General features: G+C 38.7%; 1 protein-coding gene across 1 annotated transcript in view; it reads left to right on the top strand.

Annotated features, from left to right (window-relative positions):
- LOC122816308 (voltage-dependent T-type calcium channel subunit alpha-1G-like) overlaps nt 1–23,848 on the top strand; it is a 403,960-nt gene that overhangs the window by 362,461 nt on the left and 17,651 nt on the right. Inside the window, exon 5 of the mRNA XM_044089040.1 lies at nt 21,853–22,138. Within this exon, the coding sequence (XP_043944975.1) occupies nt 21,853–22,138 (286 nt within the window). The remainder of the gene's footprint in view (nt 1–21,852; nt 22,139–23,848) is intronic.

The following is a 23,848-nucleotide window of genomic DNA, read 5'->3' as shown; positions in this document are numbered from 1 at the left end:
GAATTCAAGCAATACTTACTGAAAAATAAAGAATTAGCTTGTCAAGAATGATGAAAAGAGGGGAGTCGCATGAATGGCTACTGCCTGGCTACTACTAATGCTGGTCTCAGCACAGCTTCACTCTGTTGGGATACAATACTCCTTTGCCGCTTCTCTCACCAGAAGCAAAATGTTAGCACCAATCCAAAGAAGAGAAGCAGGCCATGGCCTGTTTGGTGATCCACAGTCTTGTCCTAGATGATGCAAGGGTGTGTAGGCTTGTAGCCTTTTTCTGGTAGATACCTCGAATAGCAACCAGACCAATCAAGTACGCTAAGCACAGACACTCACTCTACAACCAGAAAGTGTCAGGAATCAATGCACTCTGCTCCTACTCTCACCTTGTTGTTCTGAATGATATCATGCTTCTCAGGTCTCACTTCTCCATAATCTTCTATGGGACTTTGCCAGCCACTGAGGCAGTGTGTATACTATGTTTATGTGTGGGATGCCCTTCCATTTGTAATTAGAACTATATAGCCTCATTCTTCATTCAAAACGTCTTTGTAAGAACACCTCTCTGCTAACTGAATCTGTACTTGCACCAAGCCTCCCCATTATATAACCTGAAAGCCATTTTCCTCTTGTATTTATTCATATTTCAATCTACATTATGAATATATTGTCTGTAGACTACTTAACTACACTCACAGCAAAATCTTTAAAATTTCTATTATCCATTCTGTAATCGTAAGTTTGCATTTTATTGTACCTACTAAGCATTTTCACTCTCTGTTTTAATTAGTTTTTAATATTTTCTTATTTGTATATTTTTTGTGTAAATTTATATATTGTTAATTTTTATTTTTGTCATATATTCTATGTTTATGTAACTTTTCTCCCCGGGTCTCCACTGAAATGGGCTCTTAACAGCCCAGTGGACTATCCCGGTAAACAAATGCCAATAAATAAATAAATACTATGTTTGCGTGTGTGTGTGTGTGTGTGTGTGTGTGTGTGTGTGTGTATATACTGTGGTAGGAGTAGTGGCACTGGTTGACTTGCTGTGTTATTGAAATGGCAAAGTAGTGTGGTTAATTATTAAAGGTACCATTCCTTGGCTGTGCAATACAGCAATGTGTGTTTTATTGAAGGCAGTACCATTGTGGCAAATGATCATGTAGAGGTGTAGTAAGTGGTTGTTTTGTTTAAAAGGGAATGTAGGGGGCTTTCCTCCCACCTTTATGTAGCTATGGGGACTTAGAGTGTTTTAATAAGTTTGTTGGTAACTGTTGTTGGTAATGATTTTTGCTATTATTCTACATCTTTAGTAGTAATATATTTAGTGGTTATCAATTTGGTGGTGGTAGTTTGTGATAAAGGAAACTGTCAACAGACTGTGTGGTCAGTGAGATGCTATTTTGCTGTTATATTTTCCTGTAGTAGCTTATACTAAATGTACAGTCAAGAATTACAGACAGACCCACTACATCATAATAATGGATGGATGTGGATGCTACTCCTCTAAAGATCATAGCTAAAAGAGCAAAACAACCTTTTTTCACACAAAAACGTATTTACATGCATCTTTATGCATTTGAACTCTTGTTTTTCTGAAAAAAAGTCTGTTTTGCAGCCTCAAAAAAAAATACATAGTTTTAAAAATTTAAATGCAGAAGTCTAAACAATCAGCCATGTTTACGACATTAATATTAATGGGTGGGCAGGATGTGCTTGCATACTTAAGGTCCCAGCTCTAATTATACTGAATTAGCACAGATAAGGAATTGTGCATTAGTTATATTTATTTAACATTACTGTACCGGGAAAGTCTGACTTGGAACAAGCCAATTTTCAGTGGAGTTCCAGGGAGAAAGACTCCAGACAGATGTCTTTGTAACATGGGAAGAAACTGAAACACCCGGAAAAAAGCCACACAAACACAGGGAGGACATGCAGACTCCACACTAACCAAGACTACAACCAGAGAACCTCTTGCTGTGAGGCGACAACACTGACCACTGCACCACTGCGCCATTCTGTATACAATTGTCAAACTTTTAAAGTAACAGCCTTACAAAAATATTTCAACAATTACAAAGCCCGTCCCTCACTGTCTTTAAAAAGAATTTGGATAAATGGATGGGGAATTGTTAATTCACTCCCAGGGTACTGCCCATGTCCCTTATGGACAGAGGCAGTCTGTAAAATGACTCACGGCTCCAACAGCCAGAGACCCAGTACCCCAATACTACTCCATCCTATAGTTGTGGAATTAAGATATAATATTGTCATATTCTGCATTGTTGTTGTGTCTTTCAGCTTTTCCCTGTTAGGGGTCGCCACAGCGGAATTCTGGTCTGCTAATGACTGGCAGTAGAGTTTTACGTGCCGAGTTGCCAGCCCTGACCCATAACCTTCAACGAAGGTACGCCCATTCACGCATGTCTGCACACAGAAGACGCTTTAGCTGAGAATCTAACAGGACAACATCTTACTGTGAGGCGACAACGCTACCGCAACACCACCATCACAGTATTATTGACTGTTGTAAAGGCTCTTGCGCCATCAGCCTAGTAATCACCTATGAACCTATAAATAGACAGGACTTAAGGGTCTATTTTTGGTAAGATTTGTTTACATTAAATACATTGAGTTTAGCACTGCTCTTTCTCTGTCTCTCTCTCTTTCACACACTCTGTCATATAGAGACATACAGACACACACCCACAGTTGTACACGCACACACACACACACACACACACACACACACACACACACACACACACGCACAAAGCGTGCACACATGCATACACACATGCACACACACATGCACACACACATACACACACACACACACACACACACACACACACACACACACACACACACACACACACACACACACACACACACACTAATGTTCTTCTGTTACTTGTGACAAGAATTCTTGGATTACATGTATTACAGCTTCAATTAATCAAGAGTGTAACTGCTTCCAAATGTTTGCATGCCCCTTTTAAGAACTATGTGGCTCCAGTTCCAAAAGATTTGCTCTCAGGGTAAGTGATCACTTAACATGACAACAGGCTAAGAGCAGGTGTTTTGGAATCTGGTCCCCGTAGTAAGCCTGTTTATAGATAGGCGTTACACCGACATGAGTCACTTACACTGAGAGCTGGTCTTTCAGAATCAGGGTAGATGTCCACTGAGAGCAGCTCTTTTGGAATCTGGCCCTGTGTTTTTTCTTAAGCTATAAAGCACTGTTTGAACCCTAATACCAAAGCTTACCAAAGAAAGAATGAAACAGTTTACTGATGCATTCTCTGAGGTGGAGCAAACTTGGAACAAGACTATTAAAATAAAAGACTGTGGTGGTGAAACCTCCATCCCAAATAAGTATGAACAAATGCCTTTTAGGTGTTTATTTACATGGTACATTTGCTCTGAATACCTTATATATTTTGTATAGTTGCAGACAGGAAGTTTAAGTTAATTAAAAAAGCTCTGTTGTATTTTATTGATAGTTTTCCTGCTTGTCATTTGTTTTACCTAGACAAAGTTATGATATTCTGCATTATTTCACACTGTCCCCAGATCACTAACCTTTCATGCTTATTTAATTTGCATAGAGATTGCAAAGACAGGCTAAGGGTCAGTTCACTGTATTCTGTTTCTCATAGGTTCTTTTATGGTTTTCTGTGTCTATTTTTTTATGATACAAAAATGACTTTGCTCATTTTAATGTACTTCCCCTCCACAAAATCAGGGGTACTGAGAACCTCTACAGAATAAGGGGCACTGTGACCCCCCACAGAATCAGGGGTACTGTGAATACCAGCACCAACATCCTTTACCTCTATTATCACATTAACAACATCTGCTAACATGATAGGTAATTAACCATACACATCACATACTTCTGGAACAATCTCCCTTAACCTACACATCATATATTTTGGAACAAATTACATTTATATATCACGCACAGAAATAAGCTTGCTACTCTCAAATCCGGGCTGGATAAATGGATAGGTAACCATAAATTCACTCCTTGGGTAATATCTCATAATCTAAATGGGGACTTGGCTAAGAACTATTTTATCATCCTATGAACTTGCAACATACCCAAAGGATCCTGTTGTCAGCCTGGCAGACTTCAACTGTATATGAGAAAGGTGCGATAGTAGAACACTCTGTTAAAACAGTACTGGTAACTTATGACTTTTCTTTATAGGAGAACATCAGAGATCCTATTTTATTAGTCTTGGACGCTAGGTAAAATAATTAATTACCCGACAGATTTGGGTTTAGCTATAGATGCACTCTCATGTATTTATTTATAGGAGTTGTATGTTGTGTCTTTGTCCTTTCTCACTTCTGTTTTTTCACCATTGAAGAATTTATAGAGTTAAATATCCAAGTGTGCAATATGAATAGTTTTAATTATTGGAGGCTATGTTGCAGTATGAGTTATTGGAAGAGGCTAGTAGCCAAGAAATATCTGAGCAAATGCAGTAAGGTTTGTTTTACATATGGATTTATATCAGATAATCAATGTTTCAGAATGCTGAAGCATAAATAATTGACACAACATGGTCGACATTCTTTTTTTTTTCAAAACAGGTTTATTGTTTTAACATATAAGAGAAATATCATAACAATTTTATACAAGTAATTAAAAATAGGTATTATTATAATATTCAACAAAACAACTAAAGTATTTACAAAGACATCCACTACAATCAGATCAACATGGTCGACATTCTGAAATATCAAAAATGCAAACAATCCAAGCACTTTGTTTTTGCAGGGGGAAAGCCCCCTGCGCACTCAACCCCCTGCTAATTAGATGTACCAACTCTTAAATCACGCTAAATGGGGTAAAGGGTGAACTCCCAGAATCCCCACTGTATGGCCATCTCATTTGAAGCAGTTTTGTGGCATTACCATACTGCCGACATTCTGAGATGTCAATCATATAATCTTGAACTTCTGGAGGTCAACATTTTAGAGCTTCAGTTTTATGATATAAACCCATTACATACACTAACACATAACGGTATCAGCTTAACTTTATTCACTAATGGTATAAGCATAATACAGTTTTGCATTATGTCACATCAGCCCAGATCTACATTATTTGCACGTTACTTGTTCATAATAAGTCTGCATTCATAATTAACTCTTTACCAGCTGCCAGTGTAACTATACTGAGATAGAACGTATTCAGTAAACACAGACATAAGCTCCACTGATTTCATCTCTATGATAATAAATGCATGATTTATTTATAGTAGAATATATCGAGGGAAAAAATGTATGCAAACATTAAATAAATGTTCATATATATATATATATATATATATATATATATATATTTATATGTATGTATATATATATATATATATATATATATATATATATATATATATATATATATATATATATATATATATATATAGATTCACTTTATAATCTCAAAATACTGAAATCTCGAATTTCAGTAGCTCGAGAATATAAAGCCGAACATTCACAATATCAAAACCCCAAAAGCGCAAAATTCAAAATTGTGACTTTTAAATACACCCTCCACCACACAAACATATATACACCTTCCTCCCCACACTACAACAAACCAACAAAACACACACAAACACAACAACACAAATACACACACCTACCCTACATATTAGCAGGAGAGCTGCACCCCCCCACCCCACCCCCGCTATTTATATAAACAAACTCCGAGGTATCACTAAAAAGACAAAGACACTAAACCCACCACTACATGCTCTATATTCCCTTGCACAAACACACACCACATACGTACAAACACCACCACTCCTAACACTTACACACTCACACTCTAACCTAGCTACCCTAACCTACGCCTAAAACTTCCCAACACACTCACATACACTCAAATCCCTACCCAAAACCCTTAAAAAAAAACAGCACTTGCCTGAATATCCACATATAACCACAGAATGGCAGACAAACCATATCCCACAGCACGTCGCACCTTACAAACACAGAAAATCCCACTACCACTCCACCACAACCGCGAATTCGAGACTTTGAATTCGATCAAGTGCTGTTTTGCACAACTGCACTTTTGTTACTTTCATCTCGAGATACTGAAATACGAGATTTCAGTATTTCGAGATAGTAAAGTGCTTATATATATATATATATATATATATATATATATATATATATGTGTGTGTGTGTGTAAGGTGTATGTACAATTTTGAGAGGCTATGCAGCATAATAGTACATCTTTGCGAAGAAGGTTTACATCAGTATTACAAGGGGGCATTCCTTTTAGCTTAGACAATTCTCCACTAATGTGTTATTTATTGCCTCACCATAAGGGAGGCATCTGTCTAATGCAGGTTTTACTCCTGAGTGAATGGCATGTGTCAGTATAAACAAAGAATGTTGCGCTGTTCCATCTTCAGTTACTACCCACTATCTTTCCTTCTCTTCTCTAAGTGAGTCATCGTGATGGCTGACTAAACAAGGAAGACCAAACATTCTTTTCCTTAGCCACAGTTTTCTAAAGTATTTCACAGCCAGTTAAGAGCTACAATCCCTATATCATGCCCTGGTTCTTTGCTGCAGCCTCCTCCTTGATGGGTTTACCTGGAACCACTCCAATGTGAGCCCCTCACTGGATATCCCCTGAATAATCCATAAACACCCTCTTTTGGCTCCTTTTGACCTAAAGGAGCAATGGCTCGACTCTGGGACTCTCCTAAGAGGTGTCCTGCATTTCTCTTGGGGCAAGTTAAATGGAATGTAATTGCCTAATCCTAATTGGTTAAACTTCCTAATTTCATTGGACTGATATGCATTGTTTTGTGGAGTTTCTCCTTTACCCTGATGTGCGAACATGGAGTTGGTATATATAAACTCTGAGTAGTATAAAAGGCATGACTCCCAGACGAGGGTGCAGGGCACCTAACTCCACAAACATACCTTTTTTGATATGTGCAGTTTGTGCATCTTACTTCTGTGTTTCTATTAATCTTCATATCCAGAGCAATTTTCAGGTAAAGTTTTCCTTAGTCACCATACTCCTCACTCTGCTACAGAGGTAATTCCAGTGACCCTGCAGAGGAACTTTATTTTCTCTAATTGCACCCATCATGGTATTCTTCAATCCACTGCTTGTGATTATTGTTGAGGATGTGAATGGAGGCCAATAATAAGCTAAGACCTTTGTCTCAAAACTCAGATGCCACATCATCACCACAGAGTGGTCCAAGGCTCCTAGATTGCAGGCACTGCCCAGTCCACTTGTCAGTTTTATATTGTGACTTCCATTATTTTTTATCAAGACCTTGAGATACATAGATTTTTTCAGTATTCACAGATGTGCCACCACTTGTAGAAATTAGCTTTTATTCTGGGTATGCAACATGGAGTAAGATATAGTTATTGTGAGAATAATCACAGCAACTTTGCAGTCAATAATGAAACACTGTGGCAGTCAGCATGGTAGATTAAGGCTCTGACCTGTTAATGAGCTGATTCCTGCAGGCTGGGGTACAGGGTTTGATTCCATCCACCTCTAAGCAAGTCACTTAACCAGACAGTTTTCCTGGGTCACCCCTGGAAAAGTACACTTGTTTCAAGTGGGCTTTACCCAGTTAATAAATTTATATAAAAAATTAAACTCAAATACATGTTGGAGGTCATGCTTAGATGAGGGAAGAAGGACAGCATATCTGCCAATGTCAAGGATTCTTCCTGTAGGTTTGCAAACTGGACATCTTCTTAACCATAACTGCATCTTAAAAGACTGTCTTTTATAATTAGAAACAGAGTTGACAACAATACACTCCCTGAATTAACTTAACTTGATGATAATGTCAAAAGAGCTTATGGGAACAGGATAGGTTGCAGTATTAAGTAGAAACTTCATGCACCCGCACAGAGCATGCTTAGGCACACAGTTGTCAGTTACCTTCTGCGTCACTAAACAGAATTATAGACTGGATTAGAAAATGCCCATAACCCCTCACACAGTCATGCAAAACTGAAAAGCTAAACCAGTGCCGGTGACTTGGATACAATGTGTACTGTTAGAAATGAACCAGAGATGCAAGTATCAGTCAGCCTCTTTTCCAGAACTCCAACAATTGTAGCTGCAGATTATAATTCACGCTAGAACAGAAATATACCCACTAATCTCCTTTCCTAAAATGGGAACTACTACCTCGGCTTGCCACTCCACTGTGTTACTCTTTACACCTTCCATGCAGTACTAAGAGAGCATGGTAGCTATACTACCCCAGCCCATTCCAATCAGTGCCTTCAGCATCTTATGCTGATCTCATGCACATATGCACCCTTACTGATTTGAAGGATTAGAACCACTACAATTATCCAAGCCACAACAATGGACATTACTTGCCAAAGTTTTCAGACACTGCACAATGAGTTTGTGTCCTATGTGTTAAACAGTTCTACTCATACAACTCTTAGCAGTCTTCCAATAAATGGCTCCCTATCCTTGCTTAATAAACATGAGCAAGATCTCAATTACCTCTCCTAAGGCACCTTTTGGCTTGCAAAACAGTTTTGATGCCAAATAGTAGTCATATACATTGGCCTTTCCAAGATCCTCAAAGTTCTTGCTTTCAACTCAGTATCTACTATCTGGTGTATATCATTTCATCAAAGCGACTACCTGTCAAGCACCTATTCTTTGAACTTAATCCTTCAAATGCTAATTCTGTCAAATATTCATTTAAGTGAATTTCTTCCCAGGGGAAAAAACTTGTTGGACATCATCGGAAATTTGCCACTTTCCCCACTGTAGTGCGATCTCAGAGTTGGTATGTTTAATTAGGGGGAGTGTGGGTGGCACAGCCCCCCACTTGGGTGGGTTTTAAATAATGTGTTTTTGTGACAGTCACTGGTTTGCCGACTGGTTTTTTTTTTTTTTTTTTACCCTGGAAAAAAATTCACTTAAATGATCATTTGACAGAATTAGCATTCAATGTATTAAGTTTGACAAATAGGTGTTCAACAAGTAGTCTCTTCAACAAAATGATATAGCCCCTACAATCAGTGTGACCTTCTTGATATCTGCTTCTTCACAAATTAATCAGAAGAACCTTGTATGATAATTGATTGGAAAACCATCTTCTTCATCTTAGCAGATTCCTACACCAGTAGCATCCACAAGTGTACCTTAGGCTTAGCACTGTGAAAGGCAGAGATCACCCTCCAGCTACAGCTTATTGCTACCTCTCTACAGCTGAGGTCTGAGCATGGTCCACTCTGATGCACTATCCCTAGCCTCACTCAAAATGCAGTCAAATTATTTCTAGAAATTGTAGTTGAAATTATCTCACACAGAAATCTCCATAAAATGCTCTCCAAAAACCTTCAGTACTGACTTCAGTTTTTCATACTGGTCTGACTGACATCCTGCCTGCTGATCTAACTCTCCACTAAGTCATGACCATTTGGTAGTTCTGTCCCTTCTATACTCCAGAGACACCTGTTGAATACTCCTAAAGTCCTCTCAGAAAAAAAAGATCTATTAATAAGTGTAACAGTTTCAGAATCCACTGTTATTTTTCTTGAATTGCACTTTATTTATTGAAATGTCTGGGTTCACATTATGGGGTACTGCACTTCTACCAGGGAGACTCTTTCCACCTGTCTAGACTGTATAACCTCAAGGCAGGTGACATAACTACAAAGTGGATCATTGAACATTGCTCCTTTGCTAAATGCATGGATGTCTGATCCCCCTTATGGCTGAACACCACATATGTTCAAATCTAGGAGACTGCTCATCCAATCGTGAGTCTGCATGCTGTGTTTTCATTGCCACATGAGTGTTGAAATCACCCAGTAACACTCAAAGAGTTGTTAGACAGTACCTTCTAGATCATATTACTCATGCTTTTAAGTTTCACAGCAGTACACAGTCAAGCATTTCATTTACCCAAAAATAAATAAATGAATAAAATGAACTGCAGCTGTGTAGCCATCAGCCAGAGACTTAAGTGTCCCAATACTCTTCCTAAGGTGACAACCTTAAAAGTAAGACAGACAGAAAGCCCCACATTAAAGAAGCCTAGGTCCAAGCAGGCACCTATCAGAATTGCAAAGTTGTGGTTCTGCAACATTTGAATTCTGCAATTGCATCTTTGGAGTCATAGTTTGTCAACAGAATTTAATTCTGAATACATAATAATAAATTATGAATAAATGATGATGCATAAATCAGGTAATTAAAATGCATGTAGTAGAAGTATCAGAACCCTTGTTGTAATATACATTCATATGTAAATACCTATTTTGTATACACACACACCCACACACACACACACACACACATATATATATATATATATATATATATATATATATATATATATATATATATATATATATATATATATATATAGTTTCTTACGATAGTCGACATTTATAATGAGACTGAAGAGTTCAATAAATGTTTTTCTTTCTTTTCATTTTTTTCCCTTTTTTTTTTCTTTGCAAGTTCATTCAGAACATTAAGCAGTTTAAACAAATGTGCATGACTTCTACTGTTTTCTACCACTTTAACATTATCCCGGATCTAATTCTGTACAAAGACGTGCTTTTTTTGCACCATTTACTAAAATCAAATGCAATGGCCATGTACCACAAGGTAGGGTGTGAGAAATTTAGCAAAGACACTTAATACTAGCAGGTAGGTTATAATACTGTATTAAACTATATGTAAAGCTGATTACTGATGTTAAAATATGTAGATAAGAAAACAGGTTTGTAATACAGTGTGTGTATGTGTAGTATATATATATATATATATATATATATATATATATATATACATATATATATATATATATATATATATAGAGAGAGAGAGAGAGTAATCCTACAGAGTGTGTGTGTGTGTGTGTGTGTGTGTGTGTGTGTGTGTGTGTGTGTGTGTGTGTGTGTGTGTGTGTGTGTATGTGTAGTATATATATATATATATATATATATATATATATATATATATATATATATATATATAGTAATCCTACAGAGTGTGTGTGTGTGTGTGTGTGTGTGTGTGTGTGTGTGTGTGTGTGTGTGTGTGTGTGATGTGTGTGTGTGTGTGTGTGTGTGTGTGTGTGTGTGTGTGTGTGTGTGTATGTGTAGTATATATATATATATATACATATATATATATATATATATATATATATATATATAGAGAGAGAGAGAGAGAGAGTAATCCTACAGAGTGTGTGTGTGTGTGTGTGTGTGTGTGTGTGTGTGTGTGTGTGTGTGTGTGTGTGTGTGTGTGTGTGTGTGTGTGTGTGTATGTGAAGTATATATATATATATATATATAGAGAGAGAGAGAGAGTAATCCTACAGAGAGAGTGTGTGTGTGTGTGTGTGTGTGTGTGTGTGTGTGTGTGTGTGTGTGTGTGTGTGTGTGTGTGTGTGTCTACATGTATATATGCAATTAGGGTTGCCACCTATTCAGATGTTTAAAATGGGACACAACGTAAAGGCCTAGACTTCAGTTAGATACTAAAATAAAAGATGTATTTTATAGAATTGCAGTTGTATCGATTGTTTCTTGTTATAATAAGGTGTTTCAGATGCAAAATAATTATTTTATGCATGTATTTCAGAAAAGTTATGAAATATTTTGTGTTAAAATCTTAGGACATTTGTAATTTTTTTTGTAGGATTCAGATACCAGATAGGGACTGACCTATGTAAAGATGGTAACTCTAGAATAACTCTGTTACACTGTCCCTTTACCGTATCTGTGAATACTTCAAAGTTTTAAACATTTCTGGCTGTTGTCATGCATGGAGTACAAATTCATTTTTAATACCAGCCTCAACTTTCTAGATTTTTGCCTCATAACTTTGGTCTGCTCATCATAAAATATTTATTTATTTTTTTTTTTGCAAGTCACTGAGTACTTATTTGAGTTTTCATATACTTCACACAGATCTTATTATTCTAGCAATTTCTATGTTTTTAAGAGCGATATGTAAAATCTGCCCCTGGTTTTGGGCCTTTCCTCCCATTATTTTAGGATTTGTCCAGATATCTTGTGCTAAGAGGTTGAACGGTATGCAGCCGGCCTTCTTCATAATCTTTTCCTCAATCATTCTGTTGGTCTGTCTGTTTTACTTTCTATCTCTCGACAGCTGATTAAGCTCTTGTCAGTTTAGTACATTTAAGAAGTTCAATCTTAAATGACTAGGTGTTTAAACTTTCAAATCAAAAGGTTTCCTCTATATTTTTTTAAAGTGGTGCAAGGTTCCCTGTAATCATCGGTGACTTATTAAGTTAATTCACTTCATGTTCATCAGCATTGCTTGGTTCTGGTGTTTTGTAGGAAGACCCTAAAAACTTCACACTACTCAAGACTGGTGTGGTATCCTTCAAGGCCCCTGAGCCAGAGGAAACCACAACCCAAGCTGCGGAAGCCCTTACAAATGCCTTCTATGAACACCTCCAGGACTGCATGGATCAGGCAATCCCAAATAAAACCAAGACTCTTTCCACAAAGGGCAAACGTCCAGTCTGGTGGACCCCAGCCATTAACAAACTTTACAATAAGAGGAGAAAGCTATTACATGATAGAACAAAATCCATAAAAGGGAAGTCACCCCTGATCATTATTAGTAAAAAAATACGAGCACTCATAAAATCAACTAAGGCCAATTTTGAGAGAAAAATTGCCATGGATTCAAAGGACAATCATAAGGCCTTTTTCAGCTATGTTAGGAACCTGGGTGGAAACTCCCAGATATGCTCAGAATTAGTCCAAAATGATACAAAAATCACTGAACCCACAGACATTGCCAACATACTGGCAGACAGGTTCAGTGCAAACTTCACCCCTCTCCCCTAAAGGAGAGATAACTATCCCAGCCAGTGTAGCCTCCTGGACATCTCAAATGCGCAGGTGAAAGCTGCTCTCCCTAAAGCTAAAAACACAGCATCAATGGGACCGGATGGTGTCCCCGGCTGTGTGCTACACGAGCTAAATGAGGAATTAAACCCGCACATAAGGCAGCTGTTTAATCTCAGCCTTACCACAGGATACGTGCCCAAGGAGTGGCGTACGGCAACTGTGGTCCCACTCCACAAAGGCGGTGCCTCTACGGACCCTGGTAATTACCGCCCCATAAGCTTAACAAGTCTAGTCTGCAAAGCTATGGAGAGGATCATAATGGAGCTCATAAACAAAGATATAGGGGACTTGCAGACATTGGACCCGACCCAGTTTGGCTTTGTCAAGGGAAGATCATGCCTTTTGAACTTGGTTGACTTCTTGAAACAGTCACCAAGGCCATTGATGAGGAAAGGCAGTCCATACAGCCTACCTTGACCTTGCAAAGGCTTTGACACAATACCCCACTCGGGTATTGTAGAAAAACTTACCAGCTTAAATGTAAACCCATATGTCACAAGATGGGTTGCAAACTGGCTTAAGGACAGAACCCACAGGGTTAGAGTTGCTGGCGCTGTGTCAGACTCCAAGCCGGTCACAAGTGGTGTCCCACAGGGCTCGGTCCTTGGCCCCCTATTGTTTGGCATCTACTTCTCAGAAGTACAGGCCAACATGGGAGGACTTTGGCTGACAAAGTTTGCAGACAACTGCAAACTGGGCGCCATAGTGGAAAGTGCATTGTACACGGATATCCTTCAGAAGGGACTCACGGAAACAGATAGCTGGTGCCAGAGCCATGGCCTGAAGTTAAACGCCAAAAAATGTATAGTCATACCCTTCGGGAAAAACAAGGTAACCCCAAGCTACCATATAGGTGGCAATCCACTAAGCACAGAAGAGGTTATCAGGGACCTGGGGACCCAGGTTGACAGTGGCCTTTCTTTTGACACTCACATTGCTAAAGTGGTTAGAAAGACCTTCTACATTGCCCACCTGATCATGAAGGGATTCACATCCAGATCTAGTGAGGTCATTGTTCCCTGTACTCTTCACTTATCAGACCAATGATCGAGTACAATGCCCCATTCAGGATGTATCTCACCCGACATCTGCAGCAATTGGAGAGACCCCAAAAGTTCCTCACCAAAAGGATAAATGGACTCCAAAATCTGTCATATGCTGCCAGATTGAAGAAACTCCAGCTCTATTCAGTCGCATACCGTCTGCTCAGAGGTGACATGTGCCTGACATACAAGGCCATGTCCAACCCGGAATTAATGGACATGCTCCACCTCAAAAAATCCAAATCCACCAAAACCACTAGAGCAAGCGACTTAAACCTTAGCACGGATATAAATAGGACGTGCTGGAGGGATAGATTTATCACTCAGAGACTCCCTATGCTGTGGAATAAAATCCCGGTCCATGTGAGTCAGAGCACCTCGCTGACTCTGTTCAAGAGAAATCTAGACCTGCGGATGGGAGATCGTAGGTTTACCCCAGGAATCATCTCTGTGTCACTGCTGGACAGAGGCACAACAAACTAATGGGCACAGTATTTTTTCATATAAGGGGTGGCGTAAGCCACAATAATTTGGGCTAGGCTTATAAATGCCTTAGGGCAGATAGCCTAGTATAAACCTATGAACCTATGAACCTATAAATGCTAGATGCAACACTTATTCATCTGTCACTACTCTCCACATCATATTTGTATAGCTTTTTGTTTCCTTTATGGAAATTCATGCAGTAGTTTCTTAGAAAATTTCTATTAAATTAAATGACTTGTTTTACTTGTATCTGTTTATTTTCACAGATGCAGTGATGAACATCAGTAATTATTTCTTGGTAGATTTCAGTACAGCATATCTAGGCCTACTGCAGTGGTTATGGAATAAAAATTCAAGATCTTGTGAAATTATACCAGTCTTGGTCAAATGAAAGTCATTTAAAATGATTTTAAGAGATATATTTCCTAATCCATAGTATTTTTTTAAAAAATTCATGCCTTCATTAGTGTTTGACAAACTCAATTTAAGCTACAAAGAAATTAAGTCCATGTGTGCCTTAGCAGGATTTTATTTTGCTTTTGATTTTTAATTTGTTCCTCTTTCAGTGGCTTAATATTATTATTTTCTTAATATAAAGTTGTCTTTCTCAGGCTGTCTGCAGAGCTGCTCACATCCCATCTTCCTGCTGTGCTTTCTGTCTATAGACCACCAGACAGGTCTTCAATGTGTGTCTCTAGAGTACAAGGGCATTGGCCTTCAGCTGTAAATAGTATATTATAGCACAGAAGCTGTAACTATTCGCAGCTTGTGCAGCCTGCCTTTTCTATTTCTTCTTAATTTGCATGACTTCTGTTAGTTAAACACAAGAGACATTATACATAAATATATGTAATGACTTCATGCTTTTTTGATAGTTCATTGGTGTCCACAATGTCACATTCATATAACATTATAAATTGGAGTAGCTTGTGAGCAAACATTAAATGAGGTGTCATAGAGTGCTGGTTGATGTATGTTCCCTCCCCCATCAGAACTGGTAGATCCTGAAACAATTACCTGCTGTCAGGTAGTCACCATAATATTATGTATGCAAGTAAGTAAATAAGGTAAGTCTGGGTACAGAGATGAAAAAAAATCTCTTTTCCATACACTTGTCATTTGTTTGCAAGAACATTACTTATAATAAATTTATTTATTTTTATTATTTATTTACATTTGTTAACCGGGAGTGTCCGACTGGACGTAGGTCCATTTTCAGTGGATGCCCAGGGAGAAAAGCTCCACAGTTAAAAGAAACAGACAGTAGTTACATTGGATTACATAGCGATTAACAATTTACCATAGCAATTACTTACAACATATTTACAGATGAAGAACATAGTACATCAGTAGACAACTAGAATCTTTATCTGTAAAGTACATAACAGACATTAACAAATGTTACAATGAGAAGTTCCTGCTGTATAATAAGTACTAGGCTTATGAACATCTGAGCTTGCTATAATCAAGGTAGTTAGTGGAGTGGAAATAAAGGTAGTGGTTGGATGGGGTGGGTGATGTTAGAGTGGGAGTTGCAAGGGCATAGCCAGCATGTTTTTAGGTGCGCTTTTAGTAAAGTTTTGAAGTGGGTGCATGATGGTATGGAGGTAATTGTGGGTGGGAGGGAATTCCATAATTTGGCTATGGTGCAAGAGAATAGTGCTTCACCAGCAGAGTTATTGGTTTTAGTGATCTGCAAGTGATTTTTGTTGCTGGATCTTAGTGGTCTGGTGGTGCGATAGGGTTGGAGTAGATTCTGGAGGGATGGGACATTTAGAGGATGGTTTACTAGTTTGTGGGCGAGTGAGAGTTGATACCACTGAAGGAGGTGAGGGAGTTCAAGCCAGCCTAGTTCAGCAAGTGAGAGACAGTGGTGACTACGGTAGGATGCCCCTGTGGCAAATTTGGCGATTTTGTTGTAGCAGGTCTCTAGCTTGTTTAGATCGCATTGCCTTAGGTTGGTATATATTGGAGAGGCATAAAGTAGGGTGGAGATAAGGTGGGAATTTGCTATTGAAATCTTTGCTGCTTTGGTGAGAAATTGCTTATTTCTCTATAACGCTCCTAGCTTTTTGTGGATTTTTTTATGGTTGTGGATATGTAAATGTCAAATTTTAGTTTATTGTCTATTTCTACTCCTAGCAATTTAGTGTGTTCAGTTGGGTATATAGTGGTGTTGTCTTTTGCTGTGATGTTAAAGTGAGAGTTGTTTTGAGTATGTTTGGTGGGTTGGAAGATGAGTAGTTTAGTTTTGTTTGGGTTGAGTATTAATTGGGCATCGTATAACCAAGTTTCAACAGAGGAAAAGGCTTCCTTTGTGACTTTTTGCAGTTTGGGTAGGGACCTGGCTGAGCAGATGATGGTTGAGTCATCTGCATATTGTATGAGTGTGCCATGTTTGGTGGCAGAGGCTAGATTATTGGTGTAAACAGAGAAGAGTAGGGGTCCAAGGATGGATCCTTGGGGAACCCCTATGGAGACAGGTAGTTGGGGTGATATGTCATTCTGCCATACAACAGATTGTTGGCGGTCAGACAGGTAACTCTGAAACCAGTGGGTGACTGACTGAGAGAAGGATAGGTTATTGAGGACAGAGATAAGCTGTTTGTGTGGGACCATGTCAAATGCTTTAGATAGGTCTAGGAAAGTAGCAGAGGAGAGATAGCCATTGTTTTTATGCTGAAGGATAGTGTTAGTAAAGGAGAGTAAGGCAGTGGTGGTGCTATGGTTTGGTCGGAAACCATGCTGAGTACTGGAAAGGAGATTGTTAGTAAGGAGGTAGTCTAAGACCTGAGAGTGTATGCATCTCTCTAGTATTTTGGAGAGTGGAGAGAGAATAGCTATGGGGCGGTAATTGGTTAGTTCTGTGGAGGGTCCGCCTTTGTGGAGGGGAATTATATGTGATATTTTCCACAGTGTGGGAACGTAACTTTCTGACAGAGATCAGTTAATCAAGATGGATACTGGGTAGGACAGAGCATCAGCTGCAATTTGTAGGTATTCACTTTGGAGGTTGTCTGCTGCTAATTTGGTGGGTTTAAGTTTAGTTAAGAGTTTGTTTATGTTGGAGGTAGGTACAGGAGAAAAAGAGAAGGCAGTGGGGAGATTACTAGTTGAAGGTGTGGGTTGGAAGGGAGGGGGGTTGTGTTGTTTAGCTAGTGATAGTATGGTTTGGGTGAAGTGTGTGTTAAATGAGGTAGCAATATTTTCTGAGGAGTGAGGGATGTTAGGAGGAGGGGTACTGACTTTACCTGGGTGGAGGATGGAGTTTATGGTGGACCAGAATTGTTTGGGGCTGTGTTGTGAGGAGTCTAGGGCAGACTGGTAGTACTGGAATTTGTCCTGTTTTATTAGCTTTTTGACTCTATTGCGCAGTTCTAGGAATTTCTGTCTAGTTGAGGGAATTTTAATTTTGCGCCAGTGCTCCCAGGCTTTATCCCTGTTTTTCATTTCTGACTTAGTGGTTTTCTGTAGCCATGGGGAGGGTTGTGCTTTGGTTCTGGAAAGTCTTGTGGGGGCATGGTAATTAAGGATGCTCAGGAAGGTAGTATTAAAAAATTTAACTGCGACATCAAGACTGAGGTACTTTAGAGGATGCCAGTTACATTCTTTGAGGGATGAGATGAATGTGAGTGGGTTAAAGTTTAGTTTTTCACGTATTTGACGGTAGATGACAGGTTTAGCTTGGTATAGGTATTTTTTGAATAGGAATGTTGGGGAGTGATCACTGAAGCTATCTGATAAGCAGCCTGTTATATATGACTGGGGGCTCTTAATGACTAGTATCCAATCCAGGATAGTGTGCTTGCTGGAGTTTTTATTTATCCTGGTTGGCGACTGGACTAGTTGGGTGAAGCCATGAAGGTTTACATGATGGGTTAGATGGTTGCCAGAACAGGATTACCAGTCAGTATTGAAATCACCTAAAATGATAATTTCTTGGGGGAGATGGTGGGTAGACCAGCTGAGGAGGTTTTCTAGTGAAGGGATGTTTTGGCCAGTTGGGAAGTAGCATCCAATTATGTTGATGGTTTTGTTTTGGTTTATTTTGAGGTTGGTATATATTATTTCTTCATTGCCTGTTTGTGGAGCTGATGATTTTAAGATCTGCATGTTTAGATGCTGTTTAATTATTATAGCTAAACCGCCTCCTTTCTTGTTTAGCCGGTCTACTCTTAGTATGCCATAACCTGTAGGGAGTATTTGCTCACTGGTAATGTGAGGTTTTAGCCAGGTTTCTGTCAGGATGACTATATCTGGGGAGTACAAGTCTATGGTGGCATGGAGTTCATGGACTTTGTTGGATATACTTATAATATTTAGGCTTAGTAGAAGGAAGTCACTTGGCTTTCTATTGGCTGTAATATGGGAGAAGTTGTGGTTTCTAGTCTGATTATGAGGATTGGGGTTGGAGATGGTAGGGCCAGGGTTGGGGTGGATGTCTCCACTTAGGGCTAGTTTTGATATGCATGAGGTTATTAGTTTTCTCAGTTTTTGAATGTGTTTGTTTATAAGGGAAACTTTATGATTGCGCTCTGTGGGTAATAGGTATGGTGGGAGGGTTACTATGTTAAGTTGTAGGGATGCTTAATGTTTCCATAATATAGTTGGTAGAAGATGTGGGGGGTGCATAGGGATGGTTCTTGAGTTGTTGGGAGGGGAGCTGAGTGAGGGTGAGACATGAGTGGTGGTGTGAGTAGTAGTACAGTGGTAGTGGTTGAGTGGGGAATGATGGAGCTTTGGTAGGATGTAAGATATGCAAGTAGAGTGCATACAGTGAGCATAGGTAAGGTATGCTTGTACATGTTAGTTGGGTTAGCGCTGTGGTTGGCTATTGGAAAGATGGGAGGGGTTTGTGAGTGTAATAAAGGTAGGACCACTGGGGGCAGGACGGAATAGGGGGCAGGGTGGGGAGTTAAGCGGGTAGAGACCCTGTTAGTTGCTCTTATGAGGGGGCTGGAAACAATCAGGTAACAGAGTAAACTGATAAATGAACATATGAGAGTGACAAAGGGTGGATTGTGGTTTTAAAAATGGTGCCTGCCACAGGTAATATTTATTAACTTTGGGATTGTCTTAAGGTAATAAACAGGGAAGGGGGAGGGGAGAACAAGGGTGTAATAAATTAATAAATAAATCACATGGGACAGGACCTGCAAAAACTTAATGAAATGAACCTAGTGAATGTGATAGCACTATCTACAAGGAAGGGCTCATTTTGTTTAAAAATATTTTATTCTTTGATTCCAGAAATTGAAAAGTTAGTGCAATGAAATAAAGACCATCATGTTTGAATGATTTTTTTTCAAAACAAAATAGCATGCTTTGAGTGGAATTTCCAAATTGTTCTACAGGATTTAGACTGAATAATTAGAAGGATTCATCAATGCTGTCTGTGTTGTAGTGTAACAGAAGGTACGTCACTCACTTTACTGACAAATGTACAATTCATAAACACAACCCCCCTCTGTCAGTAAGAGCTCAGTGTCTCATACCTGAAAAAGTACCCCTCATTATAGGTTCATAGGTAGGTACTAGGCTATTGGCCCTAGGACATATATATATATACCTAGCCAAAAAGGTACCCTGGCTTTTGCTACCCAGGAAAATTATTTTCCTGTGCCACTGTCGAGCAGAGCCACAGAAGTGATCCCTGGGGTGAATTTCCTATTTCCCATCCAATCATCAAGAATTTTCTTGAAGAGTGCTAATGAGGGGCTATGTTTTATATTGACAGGTAGTTTGTTCCAGAGTATGGGAAGTCTCTGGGATAGGAATCTATCCCTCAAGCATATTCTGTTTATTGTGGTGACAAGGTTTAGGTCCCTAGAGCATGTAGCTAAAAGGGATTGGGATTTCTTTGAGTGGAGCATGTTCAACTGCTCTGGGTTTGACATAGCTTTGTATGTTAGGCAGAGATCGCCTCTGAGTAGGCGATATGTAACGGAGTAAAGCTGGAGATTTTTGAGATGGTCTGCATAGGGCATTTGTTTGAGGCCTGTAATCCTCTTTATGAGGTATTTCTGTGGCATTTCCAGTTGTTGTAGATGTCTTGTGAGGTACATACCAAAAGGGGTGTTGTACTCTATAATGGGTCTAATGAGTGATGAGTAGAGGGGAACAATGACCTCTTTTTTCCTGGATGAGAAACCTTTTGTGATGAGGTGTGCCATGTAGAAGAATTTCCTGACTACTGTGGCGATGTGATTATCAAAGGAGAGACTACTGTCCACCTGTGTCCCAAGGTCTCTTATCACACTTTCAGTGTTAAGTTTACTACCGCCTATGTGGTAGTTCATGGGTACAGAGTTTTTACCAAAGGGGATGACAATGCACTTTTTGGCATTGAGCTTAAGGCCATGACTTAAGGAACATTTCTCACTCTGAGCCTTAAATCTGTAATGAAAGCCAACAAGATATGTCTGTATCTACATATATCTGTCTATTCATATATGCATATACATACACACACACACACACACACACACACACACACAAAGCTATATATATATATATATATATATATATATATATATATATATATATATATATATGTTGAAAGGAAGAAGACTGAGCACTTGAAGGCAGTGTAAAATAGAACTGGATCTCAGTGTTGAAACATTCGTACATGCTGACAGTTTTGGTGTTGGGGTGGGAATGGGTGAGCAGGTGAAGGTTATGAGTAGAGTAAGGGATAGCAAAGCGATAAATGTACTGTAATGTGGGGCTAGCCACACTGCAATTTGAGCATTGGCTCTAGGTGATGGTCACTGCCGATGTGATACCTAATCCCAGGTACCAAGCAGGGAAAAGTGAACGATGCAGATTCTAATGTGTGCTGGTATATGTGATTTATCTGAGTGCTGTGGATAGTGCTAGTGTTATTTCATTGTTCTGAAAAAAAAAATCACTTAAATGTTCCATAGATCCAGGTTTTGTAAAAGCAGTGCAAATCTAGGGAGATGGTCAATCATACTCGACTGTAAGCAAATACAGCTTTCCTATTTTTTTTATTTTACAAACAATACACACTTTGGGTCCAGGATTTATACAAGTAAATATTTAACAAGCTGCACTACTTTACATCCTACAGATGCATGTTCTATACCCCCTCCTTAAAGTTTTGACGCAGTCCCTTTATCTCGGGGTTTCATCTTGCTTTACGTATTCAACGATAAGTACACACTCCTACATTTAATCTCAGATATGTGGATACCGATATACCTCATTTTTCTTTTTTTGTTTCAGTTTAAAATCACAGTCATAAATTTTGCATTTTTTTCTTTCACTTTAATATGTTTAATTTTAATAAATACTGACAATTCATGACTAGCCAGAAAGAAATGTAATGCTTGTCCTCCTTCATTTTCAGGGTTCCTGCTAGGGAACGTTATTATCAGACAGAAAATGAAGATGAAAATCCTTTTATCTGCTCGTTGGCCAAGGACAATGGTATGCGTTACTGTCGTTCAGTTCCAGCTTTAAGACAAGATGGCCTGGTATGTGACCAGAGTTATGAGTCCTACAACCAAACTGACAATACAACATGTGTGAACTGGAACAAATATTATACTGAATGTATTCCTGGAGATCACAATCCATTTAAAAATGCTATTAATTTTGATAACATTGGATATGCCTGGATTGCCATATTTCAGGTAAGGCAATATAGATGAATTCACATTTTTAAAGTTTCTTTTTCTTTTCTGTCATATCCACAAATAACAGTAAGACTGACTGCAACATTTGCTTATATCATCCATAACATAACCATGAGTACCCCGAACAGTTATAATGTGTTCCGTTTTGTAATATTGTTTAAGCTTGCCCATAACATAACCATGAGTACCCCGAACAGTTATAATGTGTTCCGTTTTCTAATATTGATTAAGCTTGCCCATAACATAACCATGAGTACCCCAAACAGTTATAATGTGTTCCGTTTTCTAATATTGTTTAAGCTTGCCCATAACATAACCATGAGTACCCCGAACAGTTATAATGTGTTCCGTTTTCTAATATTGTTTAAGCTTGCCCATAACATAACCATGAGTACCCCAAACAGTTATAATGTGTTCCGTTTTCTAATATTGTTTAAGCTTGCCCATAACATAACCATGAGTACCCCGAACAGTTATAATGTGTTCCATTTTGTAATATGGTTTAAGCTTGCTCTTTGTTACACTGCATTTTCCCCTGTTTGGAAACGTTTCATGTCTTCATTGCTTTTTATGCCATCTACTTCTCTTATGGTTGGATGAAAAGATGCAAAGGGGACAACACTTTTATTCAGGCTAGAAGTTATAGTATGGGTGTGGATATTAGGAGCAATAGACGACCACAGATAACAGAGACATTTCTCCTGTATTGGGGTCCTTTCCTCTTATCATACAAGACATGCATGTATGTGTAGAACAGAAGCATTCTGCATATTGAATGTCATCATACCTCACAACTTTCCATCTCCAAAATGAGGAACACTAGCCCTCATAAACTGGAACAAATGGACAAAATGTGGAACACATACTAATAGGTTACTAACAACTTCAACTAGGAAGGTCATAAGATGGTTAAACATGCTGGTTTTACTTATAAAGAAGATCATTTAATGAATTAATATGATTAATTTCTATTTGCCATGGATTTCACTTTAAAAAATTCCTAACACTGAATGTGTGACAGACCCTTTCAATGTGGAACTTCGAGGAACATGATCTTTTTAAGACCCCAAATGAGGTACATTCCTCGTAATGAGGTGCACTTGAGAGGTATGAATGTCATGCAGGAAGAAGGCATCTTTAGCCTCCAAATTGCAAATTGGTCAGGTACTATATTACAAGCTGTGGCCACCAGTGGAGGAGTTTTGTCAGCAGTAAAATTTTGTTACCAGATTTGGCATATTTCAAATTCTGTATCTATTTGCATTATCTCTACTACTTAGATGACGGTAGTATGTTCCTTATCAATTACATTAGCTATTATTTTCAAGTGTGCACTTCTTTATCTGTCTTTCTGTCCTTCACACACGCACACACACACACAGACACACACACACACACACACACACACACACACACACACACACACACACACACACACACACACACACACACGACTAATGAACTTCCAAAGAAAATGGTCAAGTCAACAATTTTAAAGAAAGTAAACCATCTTGAGTATTTGATAACAAACATAACTGGTAGTGTTTGACTTTTCACTGTGTTTGCACAGATATTTAGTCTTCTCTGTCATTGTTATCTGCAGTTTTCCAGAACCAGAACATGGCAATAATTGTGAAGGTTAATAATTGTGTAAACTTAATAGCTCACAAAACTATACAACCTCTTTGTCTAGAGTAAAGTCCCTTG

This window comes from Protopterus annectens, chromosome 12.part0 (assembly GCF_019279795.1).
Source record: "Protopterus annectens isolate FY-2018-M chromosome 12.part0, PAN1.0, whole genome shotgun sequence".
NCBI classification, from domain to species: domain Eukaryota; kingdom Metazoa; phylum Chordata; order Ceratodontiformes; family Protopteridae; genus Protopterus; species Protopterus annectens.
The sequence above is the reverse complement of the archived record's forward strand: the minus strand, read 5'-3'. Positions and strand labels throughout refer to the sequence as shown.